Source organism: Hippocampus comes, unplaced genomic scaffold (genome assembly GCF_001891065.2).
Source record: "Hippocampus comes isolate QL1 unplaced genomic scaffold, H_comes_QL1_v1.1 scaffold68, whole genome shotgun sequence".
Classification (NCBI taxonomy): Eukaryota; Metazoa; Chordata; class Actinopteri; order Syngnathiformes; family Syngnathidae; genus Hippocampus; species Hippocampus comes.
The window spans coordinates 2,684,247-2,701,755 of NW_017805625.1; the positions used below are offsets into that span (position 1 = coordinate 2,684,247).

A 17,509-nucleotide genomic window follows, 5' to 3' on the forward strand; every position below is an offset into this window, starting at 1 on the left:
AGAAACTGAAGTCAAGCAGTACATCGGAACTATTAGTACACAAATTCAAAAGCACTACATTTTAAAAATATATATCTTTCTATGTAATATATGTCTTTGCCTCTATGTTTATCACCCCCTGGCTGTTTTGAGTTCTTAAAAAAATGTTTAAAGAGTCACAAAAGAGGCGTTTGATTGACAGGGAATTTCCCGCCCTCTCCGAGCACCAAAGAAGGGAGCCCCCATGTTTTCTCGATGGCGAGAGAGTTCTCGCGAGACTTTGTACCGGGAGCGCGCTGTGACCAGGACAAATACCCGCTCACGTTTCCGCATGCCGAGCAGAACACGAAAGAGGGCGAATAATCGAGCTGAAGCTCGTCCAACCAGATCCAGCGCCTTTAGAAGAGGAAGTTACCTCCACCGAGGAGGTGCACGGAACATTGCAGAGCTTTCCTCGGAACCTATTCTGCACCGCGGGGCGCCCTTAGTTCTCGTCCATTTTTCCAGAAATCGCGTCAGTTTTGTCGAATTATTACCAAGAGTAACCTCGCCTTGTTGTGGGTGCCACACGAGGAGGAGAGGGCACAAGTTTTCCGCTGCCTTGTTTTCCCTCGTCTCCGCGGAGCTACTTAAATCCGCAGGAATGTCGCAGGAGAGACCCACTTTTTACCGGCAGGAGCTCAACAAAACAATGTGGGAGGTCCCGGAGCGGTACCAGAACCTGTCTCCCGTCGGGTCTGGTGCCTATGGTTCTGTTTGGTAAGCAGATGCTTTTAGCATTCCCTTTCTTTACATTTTTACAGTTCCCAAAAGGAGCATGCACGCTCCCAAGTTGTCATTGTTACCCTTCCTTTTAACATCTGGTTGTTTCCTGAATCGTCTAAGTTGAAAAGCGCAGCTTTATACCCGCTTGATTAGTAGTAGCGTGCCTGTGCATGCTCCTTCATCAGGCCCAAGAACGGCTTGCTCATCGGATTTGATTCCAGTTTAGGACACTGCGATTGTGTCCCACGCTCCAGCATGCACAAGCCAACGCTTTGCATCGGCGTTCAACATGCATTATGCATTTTCCAGTTGGGTGCAGCCGGCCTGCAGAGCACCAGAAGGTCACGTGGTTTGCAGTAAGTAAAGTAGGCCCCCTTGTGCACAGTGAGGGCTTTGAATAGGATGCAGAGAAAAAAAAATGAGCAGAGTGATGACTCTAGAATGATGTCACTCTTTGTAGTACACCGATGACTCACTGTCCCGAGGTGAGGCACCCAACTCTTAGTCATCACTAAATCCTGTTATGGCACCTCACTCTTCAGTCGTGTGCGCGTTATGGTGCACTTCTCGATGCTCAACGTGTGAGCAGTGACATCACCTATAGGAGCGAAACATCAAGCAGCTATGCAAGTAATACAATTTAGCTCCCCGTAATCCAATTCTGTGCAACACTGAAGTTGCTACTTTAATGAAGAGGCCGTCTTTTGACATATGTGAAGTACGTCTCTTAGAGTTGTAGTTTTAGCAGTGCTATAAACCACATCAGACTGATCAGATCTGATTCCGATCTGAATTCAACCTTAAGTGATAATGTAAATGGCCTGTTTGTGAAATGTATTATCATACATTGGTTTTTTTTTTTTTTTTTCTACTGTGGCGGTGCAGTACAGAGGTCATGGGTTATGGGTTCAAACCTGTGCTCCGGCCTTCTTGTGTGAAGTTCACCCCATACCTGCTTGCCTTTTCTCCAGATATTCCGGTTTCCTCGACTATTCCAAAACATGCGTGGTATGTTAGTGGAACACTCTAAATTGTCCCTAGATGTGATTGTGAGTGTGAATGGTGCTTTCTCTGTGTGTGCCCTGCGATTGGCTGGCAACCTGTTCAGGGTGTACCCCGCCTATTGCCCGAAGACGGCTGGGACAGGCTCCAGCACGCCCGCGATAAGTGGATCAGATAATGGATGAATGGATTTATTATTATTATTTTTTTTTTTTACTGTCAATTATATGTGTTTTGCTAACAAAATAGTTTCACGCATTTATTAACTTTCAGTGTTCAGCAAATAGAAAGAAAGAAAAAAAATCACACAATATGCTATCAATACAATACATGCATCTTTATTGATATCATGCTTTAACAACAGCTGCAGCTGTAACAAAGCGCTTGTGCTTTACAGAACTTTTCACATAAAATAATAATACAACACATAACATTAGATATTGAGAATAACACAATAGTAACAACTTTTCCTACATACATTTTTTTTTCCGGCTGGCACAAACCATTCTTTTAAATAAGGCCATTTACGAGGGATGCCTAACTTCCAAAAGTTTTGCTGACATTGTTTATGCTCCCTAGCTCACATTTCTCCATGTACTGTAGCTGCTGTCTGTCACACTGACTTTTTTTTTTTAAACTTCGTTTGCAGAGGTTAAAAAAAAAAAAAAAAGTAAAAAGTCTGGTTAAGTATGGATACCTAGAGAAAAACTACAATTAAGTATTTGTACTTTGTTACTTCCTGCCAATGAACCACATAATTATCTGAGTGTCTGTACTGGAATGCAATCAGAAAACCCAACATGGGTGGCCCTGTGGCTTTGTCACTGCAGCCTAAATTTTGAGCACACGTGGCTACAATTGATAAAAAAATGAACATGCTTCTTGTCCCAACCAATCCGTTCGATGCAGTGTGATTTTCAGTTTCCTGTGGCCTGAAGCGGAAAAAATGATTATTCCCAATTGCGGCAAGTAGACCCGAGCCAGTGTTATGGCATGGAAAAGTTGCAAAATTTGTACTCTTTTAGCACACAGTGCAATGCAACTCTGTAACATTTCAAGCATTTTGCATGACAAAAGCAAATGTTTTGTAAAAAGTGCAGACAATGACGGCATACATAGATAAACGAATCACTGAAAACGTCCTGACACTGCATGACAAAATGAATTATGTTTGAAGGTACCTGGGACTTAGGCAAAAACTTTGATCAAAGCTCCTGAACAACAAATTGCATCGCAAAAGTATGAGGAAGAACGTCAATGTCATCAAAACTATCATTTGCAATTATTATCCACTTGTATTTAATTGCAAAGGACTGCTGGCAGGTTTAAGTTACAAAGTCAGTGACTTTGTCAAGCTAGCACTTCAAGAGCAAATGCCGCGAATGCTTTAACCATGCGGGTTGCCATGTTCTCACTCATCTTAGTGTGGTTTACTTACAGACCCCAAGGCACGCGTACATATTAAACAGTCAATCATCAGCGACAGTAAATTGCACGGTTTTTGACATTATAACCTGTTCTAGCACAAGTTTGTTTTGTTGATGTCATAAACTGTAGTCAGGTTGACTATGTGGTCTTGTGGTCAACAAACTGGACTTGATGATGTACGCCTGTACGGAACAACTTGTTCTGCTTCTTGTTTAATTGCCTTTTGTTACCGTTGGAACCCCCCCCCTTTTTTTTTTTTTGTTATTGTCACACCAGTTCCTGTCATAAAGAGATATTACTAGTGCCAATAACGTTATGTACAGTTTACTGCCAGTGTTCTTTCCATGATCACTGAGATAAGATCTTTTAGACACAGGTTAGATTCTTACTTGATTTTTACGTGTGCTATGTTACTTACTGCACTTTATTTGTGTGTCTTTTGAAAAAGTAAGTATTAGAGAGAAATGAATGTGTGTGCGAAATAAACTTGTCCATTTATGAAATGAAAACCCGGCAATTAAAATTCAAATAAGGAACCTCCAAAGACGAGCATAATCTGTTTTTGGGACAGAAATCGACTTCCAATCTGTTCTCATGACATGGCCATTAATTCAGAGGAAATTAAATGTAAATTGAAATATGTTTCAAAGTCCAACTGTTACCATTATTAACACATTTAATTCGACAGCGTCATCTCCTTGTTAAACCGAGTTCACGTTGGGATGACGGCGGTCTCATCTACTGTGGTCAAATTCAATGGCACTCGGTTGTCGTGGTAACAACAATAACTGGTGTATTTAGGGAATGCTAGGAATCTGCTTAAGTAAAGTGACATTCTTTTGTTGAAATAAAAGTACATTTTTAGGCTCACGCGTTATTGATGAACTTGTGGTAGCCAAATCGTTCGGTAATATGTATCAGAAAGGCAAGGTATTGTACACTCTGTCCAGCTTTACCGAATAGGGGTTTGTCTTTTTCTCTTAATGGCTCAGCTTTCGTTCTCCACTTACTGTAAAATCAATGTCCTAATGCCTTTTGTTTTCTGTGGGGTGTACATATGAAATCAGGCAGATTGTGATGGCATGATTGAAATAAAGCGCTGTTGCGTACGTCTCAAAAGTGAGTATACCCCTCACATTTCAGCAAAAGTGCGGTAATAGCGAGTAGAGATACGTGCTGTCTTTATATCTTCTTCATGCATTACCAAATTATCAGATCAGGACTCACTGTCTGCAGCTACTCAAAATAAAGTGACCCAAAAAGAAAAAAAAAAAGACATTGGAATATTTCACAGGTGAATCAGTTCATTGGAAACAGGCACGTTTCATAATTGAGTACAAGAGGAGAATGAAAGGCTCGGTCAGTCACAAGCAAGGATGGGGTGTAGTTCAGCACTTTCCAACATTCTCTGGGGTGTGTGTCAGTGCCCTTTGATGCTTTTCCAGGGACATCCAAGCTATTTCAGCCAGACTAGGCCAAGTCACATTCTGCAAATGTTAAAACAGCCTGGCTTCAGCGAGTACTAGACTGGCCCGCTTCCAGTCCAGCGCTGTCTTTTATGAAAGACGGACGGAGGACCCAAATATGTGGATGTCATATTCCAATGAGTGACAATTTTAAAAGGTCCAAGTGCTCATCAAATGTCCATACTAGGACATTGTAAAGCCATGATACAAATTTTTCACACTTGGGAAAATAATTCAATCCATTGTGATTCTGTCGTCTTCTTGAAACTGCCCTTACTTGCCTATGCTCACCTCTCTCCAATCTAACACCGTCTCTCCTTTTGCATTTTTATGGCCGCTTTCTTATTACTCTCGCTTTTTTTTTTTTTTTATTATGGCGTAATTGGATGCTGTTTGCTTTGACCCGTCTCGTTTGTTCTGCAGATCAGCTACTCTTTAAAACGTCAGGGCTCACGCAGCTCGGTTAAATCAGTGTTTGCCAAAAGCAGGACATTGTAAAGCCATGATACAAATTTTTCACACTTGGGAAAATAATTCAATCCATTGTGATTCTGTCGTCTTCTTGAAACTGCCCTTACTTGCCTATGCTCACCTCTCTCCAATCTAACACCGTCTCTCCTTTTGCATTTTTATGGCCGCTTTCTTATTACTCTCGCTTTTTTTTTTTTTTTTATTATGGCGTAATTGGATGCTGTTTGCTTTGACCCGTCTCGTTTGTTCTGCAGATCAGCTACTCTTTAAAACGTCAGGGCTCACGCAGCTCGGTTAAATCAGTGTTTGCCAAAAGCGGGTCTTCAAGCCAGAGACGACATCAAAGTTGTTTCACAAGGCCATGGGACAGAAAGTCCACTGGTTGCGTGTGGTTATCTCGCTCGTGCTGAAGAAGGAAAAACACTCTGCTTTATCTTAATGTTGTTGTTATATGGGTGTTTAGGCAGATCATCCAGTGGTACTGTGATACTGATAGACTGCTGACTAAAGGTAGGAAGTGTTTGCATCTCTCTATTGGAAACGTCACCCAAGGAAATGACTCAAACACATAGTGGAGCGATATAATCCAGGTCATTTTACACTTGCAGACTGACTGGGTCACTGGTGCAGGTAGTTTGACAGTGAAGTTGCCCAGGCTGAACGTAGGTGAAACACTCCCTGCTTGGTGTGTCTCACCGCAGCGTAACTAGTCAACCTAGAAGGAATGTGAGTTATTGTACGGGGGCCATATTCTCTCAGTTTACTCGAGCAGTGCAGGCCAGGCCCATCTGGCTCGCAGTTTCTCTTCCACCTCATTGTCTTCATCGAGCGCGGTTGTCAAATCTCTCGGTTTTCCAGTTCAGCCGGCAAACCTTTCAATTCGACTGCAACTGTTAGCTTGCTGTCAGTCAGACAACTCAAATGTACCTTATTTTCGACGTCTGTGTTTTGCTTTTGTTTTAGTCACACCCGTTTCTGTTCTGGTTCCTCAATGACAACAAGGAATAGAGTTACACGAGATAAATGACCCAAGCGCTCGCAAGCCATGCGTGTTGCACATTTCCGCGGACATCTTCACCACAAAAGCAATCGATGGGTTTCTCATGATAGCATGTTGTTATGTCAAAACTGCAAAGACTTTTTTTTTTTTTTTTAATACACTGCCTTCACAGACATGTGGTTGACATAAATGCTAGTCAGGAAAACGAGTGGCGGGGAGCAAGCCAATCAAAACTAAAAACTTTTTTTTTTTTTTTTTAATACACTGCCTTCACAGACATGTGGTTGACATAAATGCTAGTCAGGAAAACGAGTGGCGGGGAGCAAGCCAATCAAAACTAAAAACTTTTTTTTTTTTTTTTTAATACACTGCCTTCACAGACATGTGGTTGACATAAATGCTAGTCAGGAAAACGAGTGGCGGGGAGCAAGCCAATCAAAACTAAAAACTTTTTTTTTTTTTTTTTTAATACACTGCCTTCACAGACATGTGGTTGACATAAATGCTAGTCAGGAAAACGAGTGGCGGGGAGCAAGCCAATCAAAACTAAAAACTTTTTTTTTTTTTTTTTTTAATACACTGCCTTCACAGACATGTGGTTGACATAAATGCTAGTCAGGAAAACGAGTGGCGGTGAGCAAGCCAATCAAAGCTAAACACTTTTTTTTAGTTCAGCGTCAACATTTATGCTAGCCACCCACACGGTGCATACACTTAAATGTCATCATAACATATATTTTCTCTTCAATTCTCTCACGGTGTTAGACCAGACCAGGTGTTTATTTTACATATTTATTAATTAAAAGAGGGCACTTACATGTTGTAATGATGGAAATAGATGCTGACGTTTATTTCTCCTTTGGCATATTTGTCGATGCCTCGGCGACTTACGTGCCAGTGTTAATGAATGCAGAGCCCGAAATTTGAGTTTCTGTGATTCACAGAGAAATGTAGAAAAGGAGCGTTTAGCGAACTTTATTTGTACCCGACGTTACAATGGGTTGCATTGAGTTGGCTGCTCACACATGCACAGACATCAATAAAATGGAACCCACATGTTAATCTGCACCAAAACTGAATGGGGTTTTCTTTGTTCGTGCCCCACACCTCCATTTAAGTGCCAGAAAATGTATTTAGTAGTTTGTAACAAAGAAGCCTGAACACTTTGGTGTGGGAAATTAAAATGAGTACAATGGAAGTGCCACACGGCAGTGAGTTTTAAGTGTGGTTGCATTTCTAGGGCAACACCCAAAGATAATTTGCACAAACAATCTGGCTGAATGTTTTTTGTTGTGGTTGTTGTTGCTGTTGCTGTTCAAAAATAATCTTGAACAGTTTAGTCAGTGTTTTTTTTTTTTCTATTAATGATTATGGGATTTTTACATGTGTGCTTTTTACACAATACAGCTAATAAGTCACATCCATTTCAGTCATGTCGCTAGTCCAGTTTCTGACCATCGGGGTTTAGGGAAACCAGTGGGCTACATGTTGTCTACATGCTTGTTTACAATGTGGCCCACAGGTTACCATTTAATCCAGGGAAACATTCTAGACTTTGAAATAATGCATCTTTTACAGTGAACATCTTAGCATCTTCTATCTACGTTTGTGTATCTTACAGTTCAGCATTTGACATGAAGACGAGCCTGAAAGTAGCAGTGAAGAAGTTGTCCAGACCTTTCCAATCCATCATCCATGCGAAGAGAACCTACAGAGAGCTGCGGCTGCTTAAACATATGAAGCACGAGAATGTAAGTCGTCGTCATCCCCAATATTTGGCTTGATTTTTCTTTTTTTGGCGGGGGGGGGGTGTTCCGCTGTAGATTGCACTTGGATGACTACAAATCTATGTTATTGTTGGGTGGGCAATTGCTAAATATGGTGATCGGCTGTAGTTGTATTTACACAATAAGGGGCGGGAAAAATCTGCAGTTAGAGTCAATGTTTCGCCCTCTGAATGAAGCTCATTGATTAGAGATGCTGAATGTCACCATGTGCTGCATTGAGAGATGCACCCGATGGCCAACATATGACCAGAGGGTGTCAAAAGAAGAATTGAAAACTAGCGTGTTGTGGTGCCTTGTAGATAAATCACCTACAGACACTTGCCCACATGCTTTTTAGATGCTGCGTGCTGTTGCTACATCTACTTTGACCACTTACAGTAATGTTACGTAATCACAGTAGCTTTGTCAAGCGACTCCAGGCAATGGAAATGTGCAGCACTAAAAGCAGTCTTTGCGTTTGTGAAGCCGATACAAATATGTCACAGGAAACTTCAGCGTATGGAAGGTTTGAAACGGGAAATCATGTTGGAAATATACAGACAGAAATATACAGTATATAGACCTTTAATCCTCAATTCCATCTGAAGAAAAAGTGCAAAGCATGAGGCTACCAATGACGGCTTTTTTTTTTCTTCTTTTTTTCTTGTTTTTTTTCCCAAGAAAACGTTAGACGTAGACATGATGTGGTTCAGCAAAGTTTAGGTGTTCACACTGACTCAAACAGCTTTTTCCCCAATGTTACTTGATACAGTATATCTCCTGTATCTTTGTATTAGCCCACTCGTATGTGGCCTGCGGGGAAGTGGGGGGTGTGGGTGGCTTTTTTTTGTTTTGCTTCTATGCTCTTGCTGAAGAGGAAGGACAAAGTGGTGATGCTCAATCCAAACCTTATTGAAAACTACCCACACTTCCCTATGTTGCGAACAGGTTCCACAGAGAAGCATTTTCATGCCAAAACATGATTGGAACTAGTCTGTGCAGGCTCCCTGTCAACAGCTTCACAACATAGCGTCTGCTTTTCGACAGGAGTACCAGTGTCTATACAGGCTCTTTCTTTTGTGTCATTGCACAGTATGTATGTTCTTGTTTAGCTGCTGTGCAAACAGTCCGCCATTTCGGCTAAGATCGCCCAATACATTTAGAAACAGATGTCAAATTGGACAGAATTGTGTTACAACAAGGGACAAAAGTAGTGACACGTACCTACAGTAGATCATGATGAATTAAAAGATTTGAAGCTGCACAGGTGGTCGTATTTGTATTGCTTCTGCTCAAATAGTCGTGCTCACTATAATAGACGCGGTGTCTCGTTTATTCCTCCCACTATGGACACCTGGGCTAATCTGCAGTTGAGTAAATAAACGCCCACCGGCCACAAAATGAGGGGAAAATGGCACGTGTCATTTGTCATCAAGCTTATTGCTACATGGTTTCATCATAACATAGAGAATTGCATGCATTTTTTTTTCTGTCTGTGTGTGTGGTTTCTAAATTCATCAGCATGGTATATTACTTACCTTTTGTTGCACAGACAGTAAGAGAGTAAAAGAGACGTTCTGTTTTCCTTCCGCTGTTGCCGGGAGACTCCCTGGGTTTTTCAGTTTGGAAGGCGAGGATGAACCAATCAGATTATTTGTTGTGACTGGAGCCTACCAATCATCTGTGTGGTTGTCTTGCGCGAGCGGGCTCATGGTGAAGCTGCTACGGCACAACTGCGTTTTACAGTACAATACTGTATTGTACTTATCCGTGGCACTCCGTTTTGGGGGGGGGGGTTCATCGGCCTGCATCACCATATGACCTCCTTCTTGGCATGCAGGAAAACACAATTTATTAATGTATACATATATTTTGTCATCAAAAATGGAATGTAGTTAACTGTCGTTTCCATGGCAATCCCCCATCACCAGCTTTAGCATTTAGCTATCTGTTACCTCTAGTGTGTGTGTGTGTGTGTGTGTGTGTGTGTGCGGCCTTTCGTCACTATTCAGAATAATGTACAGTGTTGCTCCAAACTTGGCTGCATGCCACACTGATCAAATTGTTTTTCGACCCGCCGATGCTTTCAGACAAACAGTTTAGTCAGTGAACTTGCATGTTTTCTGACTTGACCTCGTTATACTTACTGCCGTTGATTTGCATTCCACACGCGGGCTTGAAAATAAATACACGTCATAATTCTTGGGCAAACAACAATTGTTCTTTCCTGACAGCGGTGATGTTTGCCCGACCCATTTTGTCTGATGAATTTGAACATACAAACAAAACGGGGTGCCATTATAATCTAATCTAACCGCAAACGCTTGTGCGCACTGGCTTGGCTCTCTGCTTGAGACAATTTAAGTCCGGATATTGAAGAGCACTTATCTCGTGTCTTATATCAGTGTGTGTAAACATGATCTTTACCTTCTCTTTCCCCCCCCCCCCCCATCCCCCCAGGTGATCGGTCTGTTAGATGTTTTCACACCTGCAACAAGCTTAGAAGAGTTCACCGATGTGTAAGTCACACTTATTGTTTTTTCTTTCATCACTTACAATTGTCACGGCGAAATACAGAACCTTATACCTTACATGCAGTGTTTTAGGTGAATGTAGGTTAAGCAGATGCACTCTGTGCATTGGAGTTGTTTCCATGGTAACAGCCATCTGGCAGTCTGCGCATTTGTGTGTGCAGACGACTCCAATGAATGTGTAGAAGGGTCTCTGCGTGGGGCTGACGTCACGTATATTTGAGATGAAGCTTTTGTTTGCACTTGTAGGTCACTACAGCGAAACGTGTGTGGTCCATCTCAACCCAGCCCCGTAACTACTCTATGACATGTGTCAATAATAGTGGCTGGTTCTGTCTTGCAGCTACTTGGTGACCCATTTAATGGGGGCGGACCTCAACAACATCGTAAAGTGTCAGAAGCTGACGGATGACCATGTCCAGTTCCTCATCTACCAGATTCTCAGAGGCCTAAAGGTCGGTCAATGTAACGCTGAGTCCACGTGTAGCAATTATAAAACCTTTAATTGTAGAGGTGACGTTTAAGTCACCTTTTTAACATTCTTTCCTAAAAGCTTAGCAGTGTCCTTGTATCATAATAGTGAAATAAAATGTCCGTGAAATGATTGTAGTCAGTCAACCAAAATGACTCAAGGAGACCTTTTATTAGTTATGAACCGATGGCATGTTGAGTGGGAACTTTAGATGATGTGGGCTACTGTCAGTAATAATAATAATAACGTACAATTGATATGTCTTTATTTATGCTGCTGGAGCACATGTGTGGATCTTGAGTTTGGTTTCATATTTGTCTGAGATAATCTGCCAGCGTAGCCACTGGTAACTCTCCAATGAGAGTTCACCTTGCTATTGTATTTATGTTCAATAAACTCCAGTTAATTTAATTGCCACGTACGCTGAGCTCCTCTGAACATTTTGGGAAAGTTACGCAGTAACATCGCGGAGAGATTTTTGCTTCTGTAACCGCAGCATGGGTATGAACACACAACTTGGCTATTTAAAAAAAAAAAAAAAATCCACTTCAGGAGCATGTGCGTTAAAATGTGATCTTTTTTTTTTTTTTCCTCCCCCGTCCCCTCTGTAGAACATCCATTCTGCAGACATCATCCACAGAGTAAGTGCCGTTGTATAATAATAATAATAATAATTTATGAGCATTGAGATCACATTTCGCTTAATGTCCAATAAAAGTAAAGGCTTAAAACAATAAACTCAGCCTCAAATTTCCTCCGTTGTGTTTTTGTTGTGATGCTGCATTGTCACACGTCATTGCTGTCTTTTAAATTATCTTCTCCCCTCCCCAGGACTTGAAGCCCAGCAATCTGGCTGTAAATGAAGATTGTGAATTGAAGGTGTGTGTGACCATTGAAAATCAAACACCAGTAACAATTTTCTTTACACCACTAGCCACAAAATTAGGTACCCGTCGTCTCATGCAGCTTCAACAAGAAAACCAAAATGCTGTGATAAAAACATATTTATGTGTAACACACCCACATTAATCTCCATTTTGTTCAATTGTGTCTTTGACAGAGACAATTAAAACCAACTTGCATTATCTTTGTAACGGTGTCCTTTTTGATACAGCTCTTATATTCGATCTCATTTTATTGTATGGAAATGTAGCGCATCACCTATTTGAGGGTAGGACAGGTATACTCTTTTATTTCATGTACCAGTACACAAATATTTCTTGGTCCCCCAGATCCTGGATTTTGGTTTGGCCCGACATACGGATGATGAAATGACTGGCTATGTGGCCACTCGGTGGTACCGAGCCCCAGAGATCATGCTGAATTGGATGCACTACAACATGACAGGTACACAGACTCCGATAGAACGCTCTGTGCGTTATTCTCATTCCATCGTTCATTTTGATGTAAGTGGAGTATGTTTCGGGCTGTATTCATTCACACATCATAACGCATCCACAAAAATCATTGAAAACAACAAAAAAAAAACCCAGTTTATTTCAGTCTATGCATTTTAATTGGAACCCGATGTCAAAACAAAAGCTTAACACTGTAAATGCACTGCATTCATGACAATTTGGGCTTGTCCATATAAAAAAAAAAAAATGTAGCTTAATAATTTGTTATGATAACATATCTGACATGTCCAATTAAATAGATTTTACTTGGTTGCTGCAACCTTTTGGGTACAACCTTTAAGATAAAACTTGCTTGTACCCATCCAGTGGAGTTTTCAACAGTTTTCAGTAAAATTATTTTCATGCAGCGGCGCATTGGTTTGCATTTTTAAAATTAATGTGCTTGCAAAACAAACCAACCGTGTATGAATTGAGAAAAAAAAAAACCATTGCGTTTTGCAGATTTCACTGTGTCTGCATCAGATGTTGCTTAGATGGCACCGTCTTTTGTTTCAGTGATTCTGAATACGGGGCCAACATGTTGCCATGATCAAATTCACTGTTGTTTTATTGCTTCCGTGTTTCAGTGGACATCTGGTCGGTGGGCTGCATCATGGCTGAACTTCTCACCGGACGAACACTATTCCCCGGCACTGATCGTATCCTTCCACTCAGCTCCAAAACTCAGCCTCTTGAGTTGTGGACAAGGTTGTGGCTGAGTGCAGACTGTGCACGAACTGTATATGAGTCGCGACGTGTCAAATTCACGAGGAATCAATAGTGTGTGAATGAACTTCTAATTAGTGCTTTGCAGGAGACAGCGTGCGTGCGCGTGTGCCTGCATGTGAGATGGACTTCCCTGTGGTCTATGACTCAGCGCTGCCCACTGTTGTCTGTGCGATACGGTGCACCTTCCTGTTTCCCGTTCACCCACCAAGCATTCCATGCACAGCATTTGGACGATTCTTTGGAAACCGTTAGTCAAGGCCCTTGACTGTGCTCCAGTGCGCAACGCAAAAGCAAATAAAAAGTTGGATGATCTTTGGGTGGAAGGGCCCATCAAACTTATTTGGCATCACCTCGAATGGAGATGCTGAGCCGACATCAGTGGTTTCTGATCGCGCAATTGCTCTTCGAGATCAATCGATCACTGCACCTCGTTACAGCTCCCCAACCTCGCGGTGTTCAGTTTTCCTTCATGTCAGTGTGATAGACATTGATGAATTGAAGCTTATAATGCTGCTCGTCGGAACCCCGGGGCCCGAGCTCTTAATGAAAATCTCCTCGGAGTCTGTGAGTGTCAGGCACCCACGATTTTGTTGCTCCTCGTTCCTTGCGTTGCATCTGCTTTGCTCGAGGAATGGTTTTCCAGATTGACTTGACTGATTTTGCTCCTGCTTGAGACACATTTCTGTTTTAGCATGTACGAGAAGTATGCGGGCACTGTAGCAGTGATGAGCTATCATGGCTGAAGATGTCTAACAATACCTTCTTACGTGTTCATCTTCATCCTGTGTTTGTTCCCTGCCTCCTCGTGCGCAAACTTTCTTAAAGTGCCTGTACTCTTTGACCTTGTTGATATGAGGCCCCTTGACTCAGACACTATAGACATAAACCAACTGCAGCAGATAATGCGTCTGACGGGGACCCCCCCAGCCTCCCTCATAAGCAGGATGCCGAGCCATGAGGTGAGGCCCCTGATATTCACTTGGAGATGCCATCAAACACCAACTTTACATGCAAGATATATCGACGGACATCAGATGCATCATGCAAAACCATTTCCAACGCATTATCTGCCAACAAGCATCTGCTCTCATTTCGCTGATCCTGTTTCCTGTCTGTCTCAGTGCAGTTGTCGCGGCTATTCAGCACTTTGCCAGTCTCGAGCTTATTAACATTTGACACCTGTTTTCATACTACAACAAAAACAAATGCACGTACTTGGAAGCATATCATAAAGAATGCAGGGCACCGGACAGTGACGCACTGAATCCGCAACAATAGCAGTGCGGATTTTTCACATCACTTTATAAGTGGGCTATGTTTTTTTTTCTCTCTCTCTTGCAGGCAAGGAACTATATCAACTCACTTGCCCACATGCCCAAGAGAAACTTTGCAGATGTATTCATAGGTGCCAATCCTCTTGGTAAGTGGGCCTTAAAATAAAGAAATCAATCACCTTTCTTCTGGCGCAAGAGATTAGTGATAAGAGCATGAACACCAAATAGACGAAAATATGACATACAAATGTTCAATTTGAGACATTACCCAAGATGATCACATTATGAAAGAAAATCTTGATACAATTACTTACAGTAAAGGCAAATTCTGTGATTTAAAAAGTCTCAGATTAACTTTCTTTGTCTACGCTGTTAAAACAGAACAATAGACTTAACAGGCAGTGATTGCATATAAAATTGCAATGTGTTTTCTCAAGTTCCAAGTGGAGTTCTTGTAGGCTGAAATGTCAACATTTTTATGCAGGCACGGATGACGGCCTTTTCATAGTTTCATTTGTATACTGTACTGCTTTGCCTCGCTTGGGTTACGAGTGAGCTGGACTTCCTGGCTCTATTTAATTGGATATCAAAGATGGCTCACAGTCACTTGTACTCTCTTCCTCCTATTGTCATCAACAGTCGGCATAGATAGGGTGGTGCTGTGATCCAAATGTGTATCGGTGGTTCTCATGTTGAACATTGTCCTCCGTCCTCTAGCTGTGGACCTGCTGGAGAAAATGCTGGTGCTGGACACGGACAAACGGATCACGGCATCCGAAGCGCTTGCTCACCCTTACTTTGCTCAGTACCACGATCCAGATGACGAGCCTGAAGCGGAGCCTTATGACCAGAGCTTTGAAAGCCGCGAGTTGGAAATTGAGGAGTGGAAGAGTAAGAAGGCATATTTTGGATAATTAGGAGAAGGTGGTAGAGCTCATGACAGAACTTGGGATCTGACGTAAACTTTTTCTTCCCCTTTCCTATCCGATAGGGTTAACCTATGAAGAGGTGGTCAGCTTTGAGCCGCCATCGTTCGACAGGGACGAGATGGAATCATGAGGAAGAGTAGAAGCATCCATCCTTAAATGGAAACACACTTAAAAAAACAAAACAAGAAAATCTGTGTGTGTGACTTGGCCAGACTTTCCAAACACCCTCAACATCACCACAATGTTCAAGTGCCTGCCATCTTTAAATCTCTGGGGGGGGTAATTTTCAGGGACTGAACTTGACTGTGTGTTTCTACGATCATTCATATTGCAGGTTTCTTTTTTTTCTATCCTAACTAATAATTTAGTTAGATTAGCAGCTGGCATTGTGTTCTTGATATTGTGAGCAAATTGGAGCAACTTCTATTTAGTTGATAATGAAAGTAATAATAAACAAGCAGGATTGAGATGTTTTAAGGAGATATTTATCAAATGTATCCTCTTCCTCTTTCAAATTGCATATTTTTGTACATAGTCGTGTTTTAGATTGACAACAAAAGCAGTGTTTGTATACAACTGATTCAGCCAGGCCAGTAATCATATTGGACACGCAGTATGAATGATGTCTTGAGGTATGAAAGATTTGTTATTTAATAAATAAAGTGTGTATGACACAACTCTTCAGTATATGTTACAGTCGAGGCTTTGTTTTTATAATTGGATTCAGTTCCTCGATGTTTCTTCTCTACGACCCTGAGATGTTTGTTTTCTGTGTGCCTCGATTATTCCCACTCTTATCTCCTGTTAGCACTTTAGTTTCTGTACATTCTTTCCGCATCCACTCACATCCAGCAGGACCACTATAGTGTGATATTTCTTGATGTTTTAAATGTTATCCATCACAACATGAGCTGGCAGTGTACTTTGATCATATTGCGTTTATAAATCACAAGTGTTCAAAGAATGTTTTGTGGATGTCAGGCTGTCTTATATTTATATTATCTGTTTTGTATATTGATGTTGAAGAATGTTATTTGTTAAAAAATAAGACAAAACATTAAGCCTTCAGTTCATTATTTATGGAGAGCTATCCTTGACCAGAAACCAAAGGTATTATCTGCTAATTAAAGTTCTGATGACTGCAGTTACACCTTGTATCAGACCAAAATGGGAAAATTAAGACAATCCCGCCAGTGTTTTAGTAGCACGTACATTCACTGACTGTATTGCCAGAATGCACTGCCACACACTGTATTTTTAATACAATGCCCATTGAAATTATATCCAGAACTGTCAGATTGAGATGATTTGCCAGCAAAATCAGAAACATTCTGACAGTTGGCTGAGTGAGCTGTTTTCAGAATCTAGTCAGGTTTAGACATACACATCCTGTCTTTGTTTCATTGGCAAATACTTGTTTTCATATATAGGGCTTTTTCACATTTCAACGTCTTATTACTTGTGTGTTGAATCAAGAGCTCGTATTTTGTAGTACTGTATTTGTCTTTTTTTTTTTTTGGTTGAATTTGTCAGTTTCGAGTATTGGTTTTTGCTTTTATTGGCACCACTGTTTTGGGGGTGTTTTTACTATGGTTATAAAATACATACCTGTGTAATACTATCCTGACAAAATAAAGGTAACTATTTTTTAAACTGGAAAAAAGTGCACGATAGATACAATTAAGCTATTGCTAGTCCTGCTACCACTAGGGGACAGAATTACATCGTCTTTGCCCGACTGTATTGTCGATGAGTTAAGGTTTTATGCATATAAAAATGCCATAATGTGGAACAGTCGTTCTGAAATGGGGGTGCGCAAAGTCACTTTAGGGGATACGTGAGATTTAAAATATATTTTTAAAAGTAGCATCAGTGAAACAAAAAAAAAAAAAAGCTTGATCACTGCATGAAACAAAGAGTAACAAAGATCCCCAGTTGACGCACATGCCCAAGTTGGTCTGTTTTCTTTCATTTTTTTATACCACTACATATTGAGTTCCAAAATGTAATACATCCTACACTGGTGGCACGGCACTCTGTTTTGAGGCTTTTTTCCATCTAAAAATACTTTGCGCTGGCTGAATGAAAACGATATTTCACAGGCGGTACATCATTGAAAACAGGTTGAGAACTGGATAACCAGCATAGTTACTTTGACGTAAATGTATTTTTTAATGTCTGTTGTGATGGTTTTAGCTCATCTTAGGACGCATCGGAAAGAAACAAACCCTCTGGCATGCAACGACGTACAGTATTTATTAATAGCCAAGTTATCTTTCAAACCGGTATGTCGACCCGTG

The 17,509-nt window shown here is 41.2% G+C and overlaps 1 protein-coding gene across 2 annotated transcripts; it reads left to right on the forward strand.

The window, feature by feature from the left end:
- The first annotated feature begins 285 nt into the window (after positions 1-285).
- Positions 286-16,673, forward strand: mapk14b (mitogen-activated protein kinase 14b). Of its 2 annotated transcripts, none has more exons than XM_019880567.1 (12): positions 286-738; positions 7,733-7,862; positions 10,338-10,396; positions 10,752-10,863; positions 11,492-11,521; positions 11,712-11,759; positions 12,113-12,227; positions 12,865-12,936; positions 13,491-13,570; positions 14,348-14,426; positions 14,998-15,171; positions 15,272-16,673. In XM_019880567.1, exons 1-12 carry the CDS (start codon positions 311-313, stop codon positions 15,337-15,339), a joined length of 1,395 nt encoding a protein of 464 aa, XP_019736126.1. In that variant the 5' UTR covers positions 286-310; the 3' UTR covers positions 15,340-16,673. The 2 variants fall into 2 exon arrangements, with proteins under 2 accessions (XP_019736126.1, XP_019736125.1); XM_019880566.1 differs by lacking the exon at positions 13,491-13,570 and adding an exon at positions 13,886-13,965 and having other exon boundaries at positions 290-738.
- The last annotated feature ends 836 nt before the right edge of the window (positions 16,674-17,509 follow it).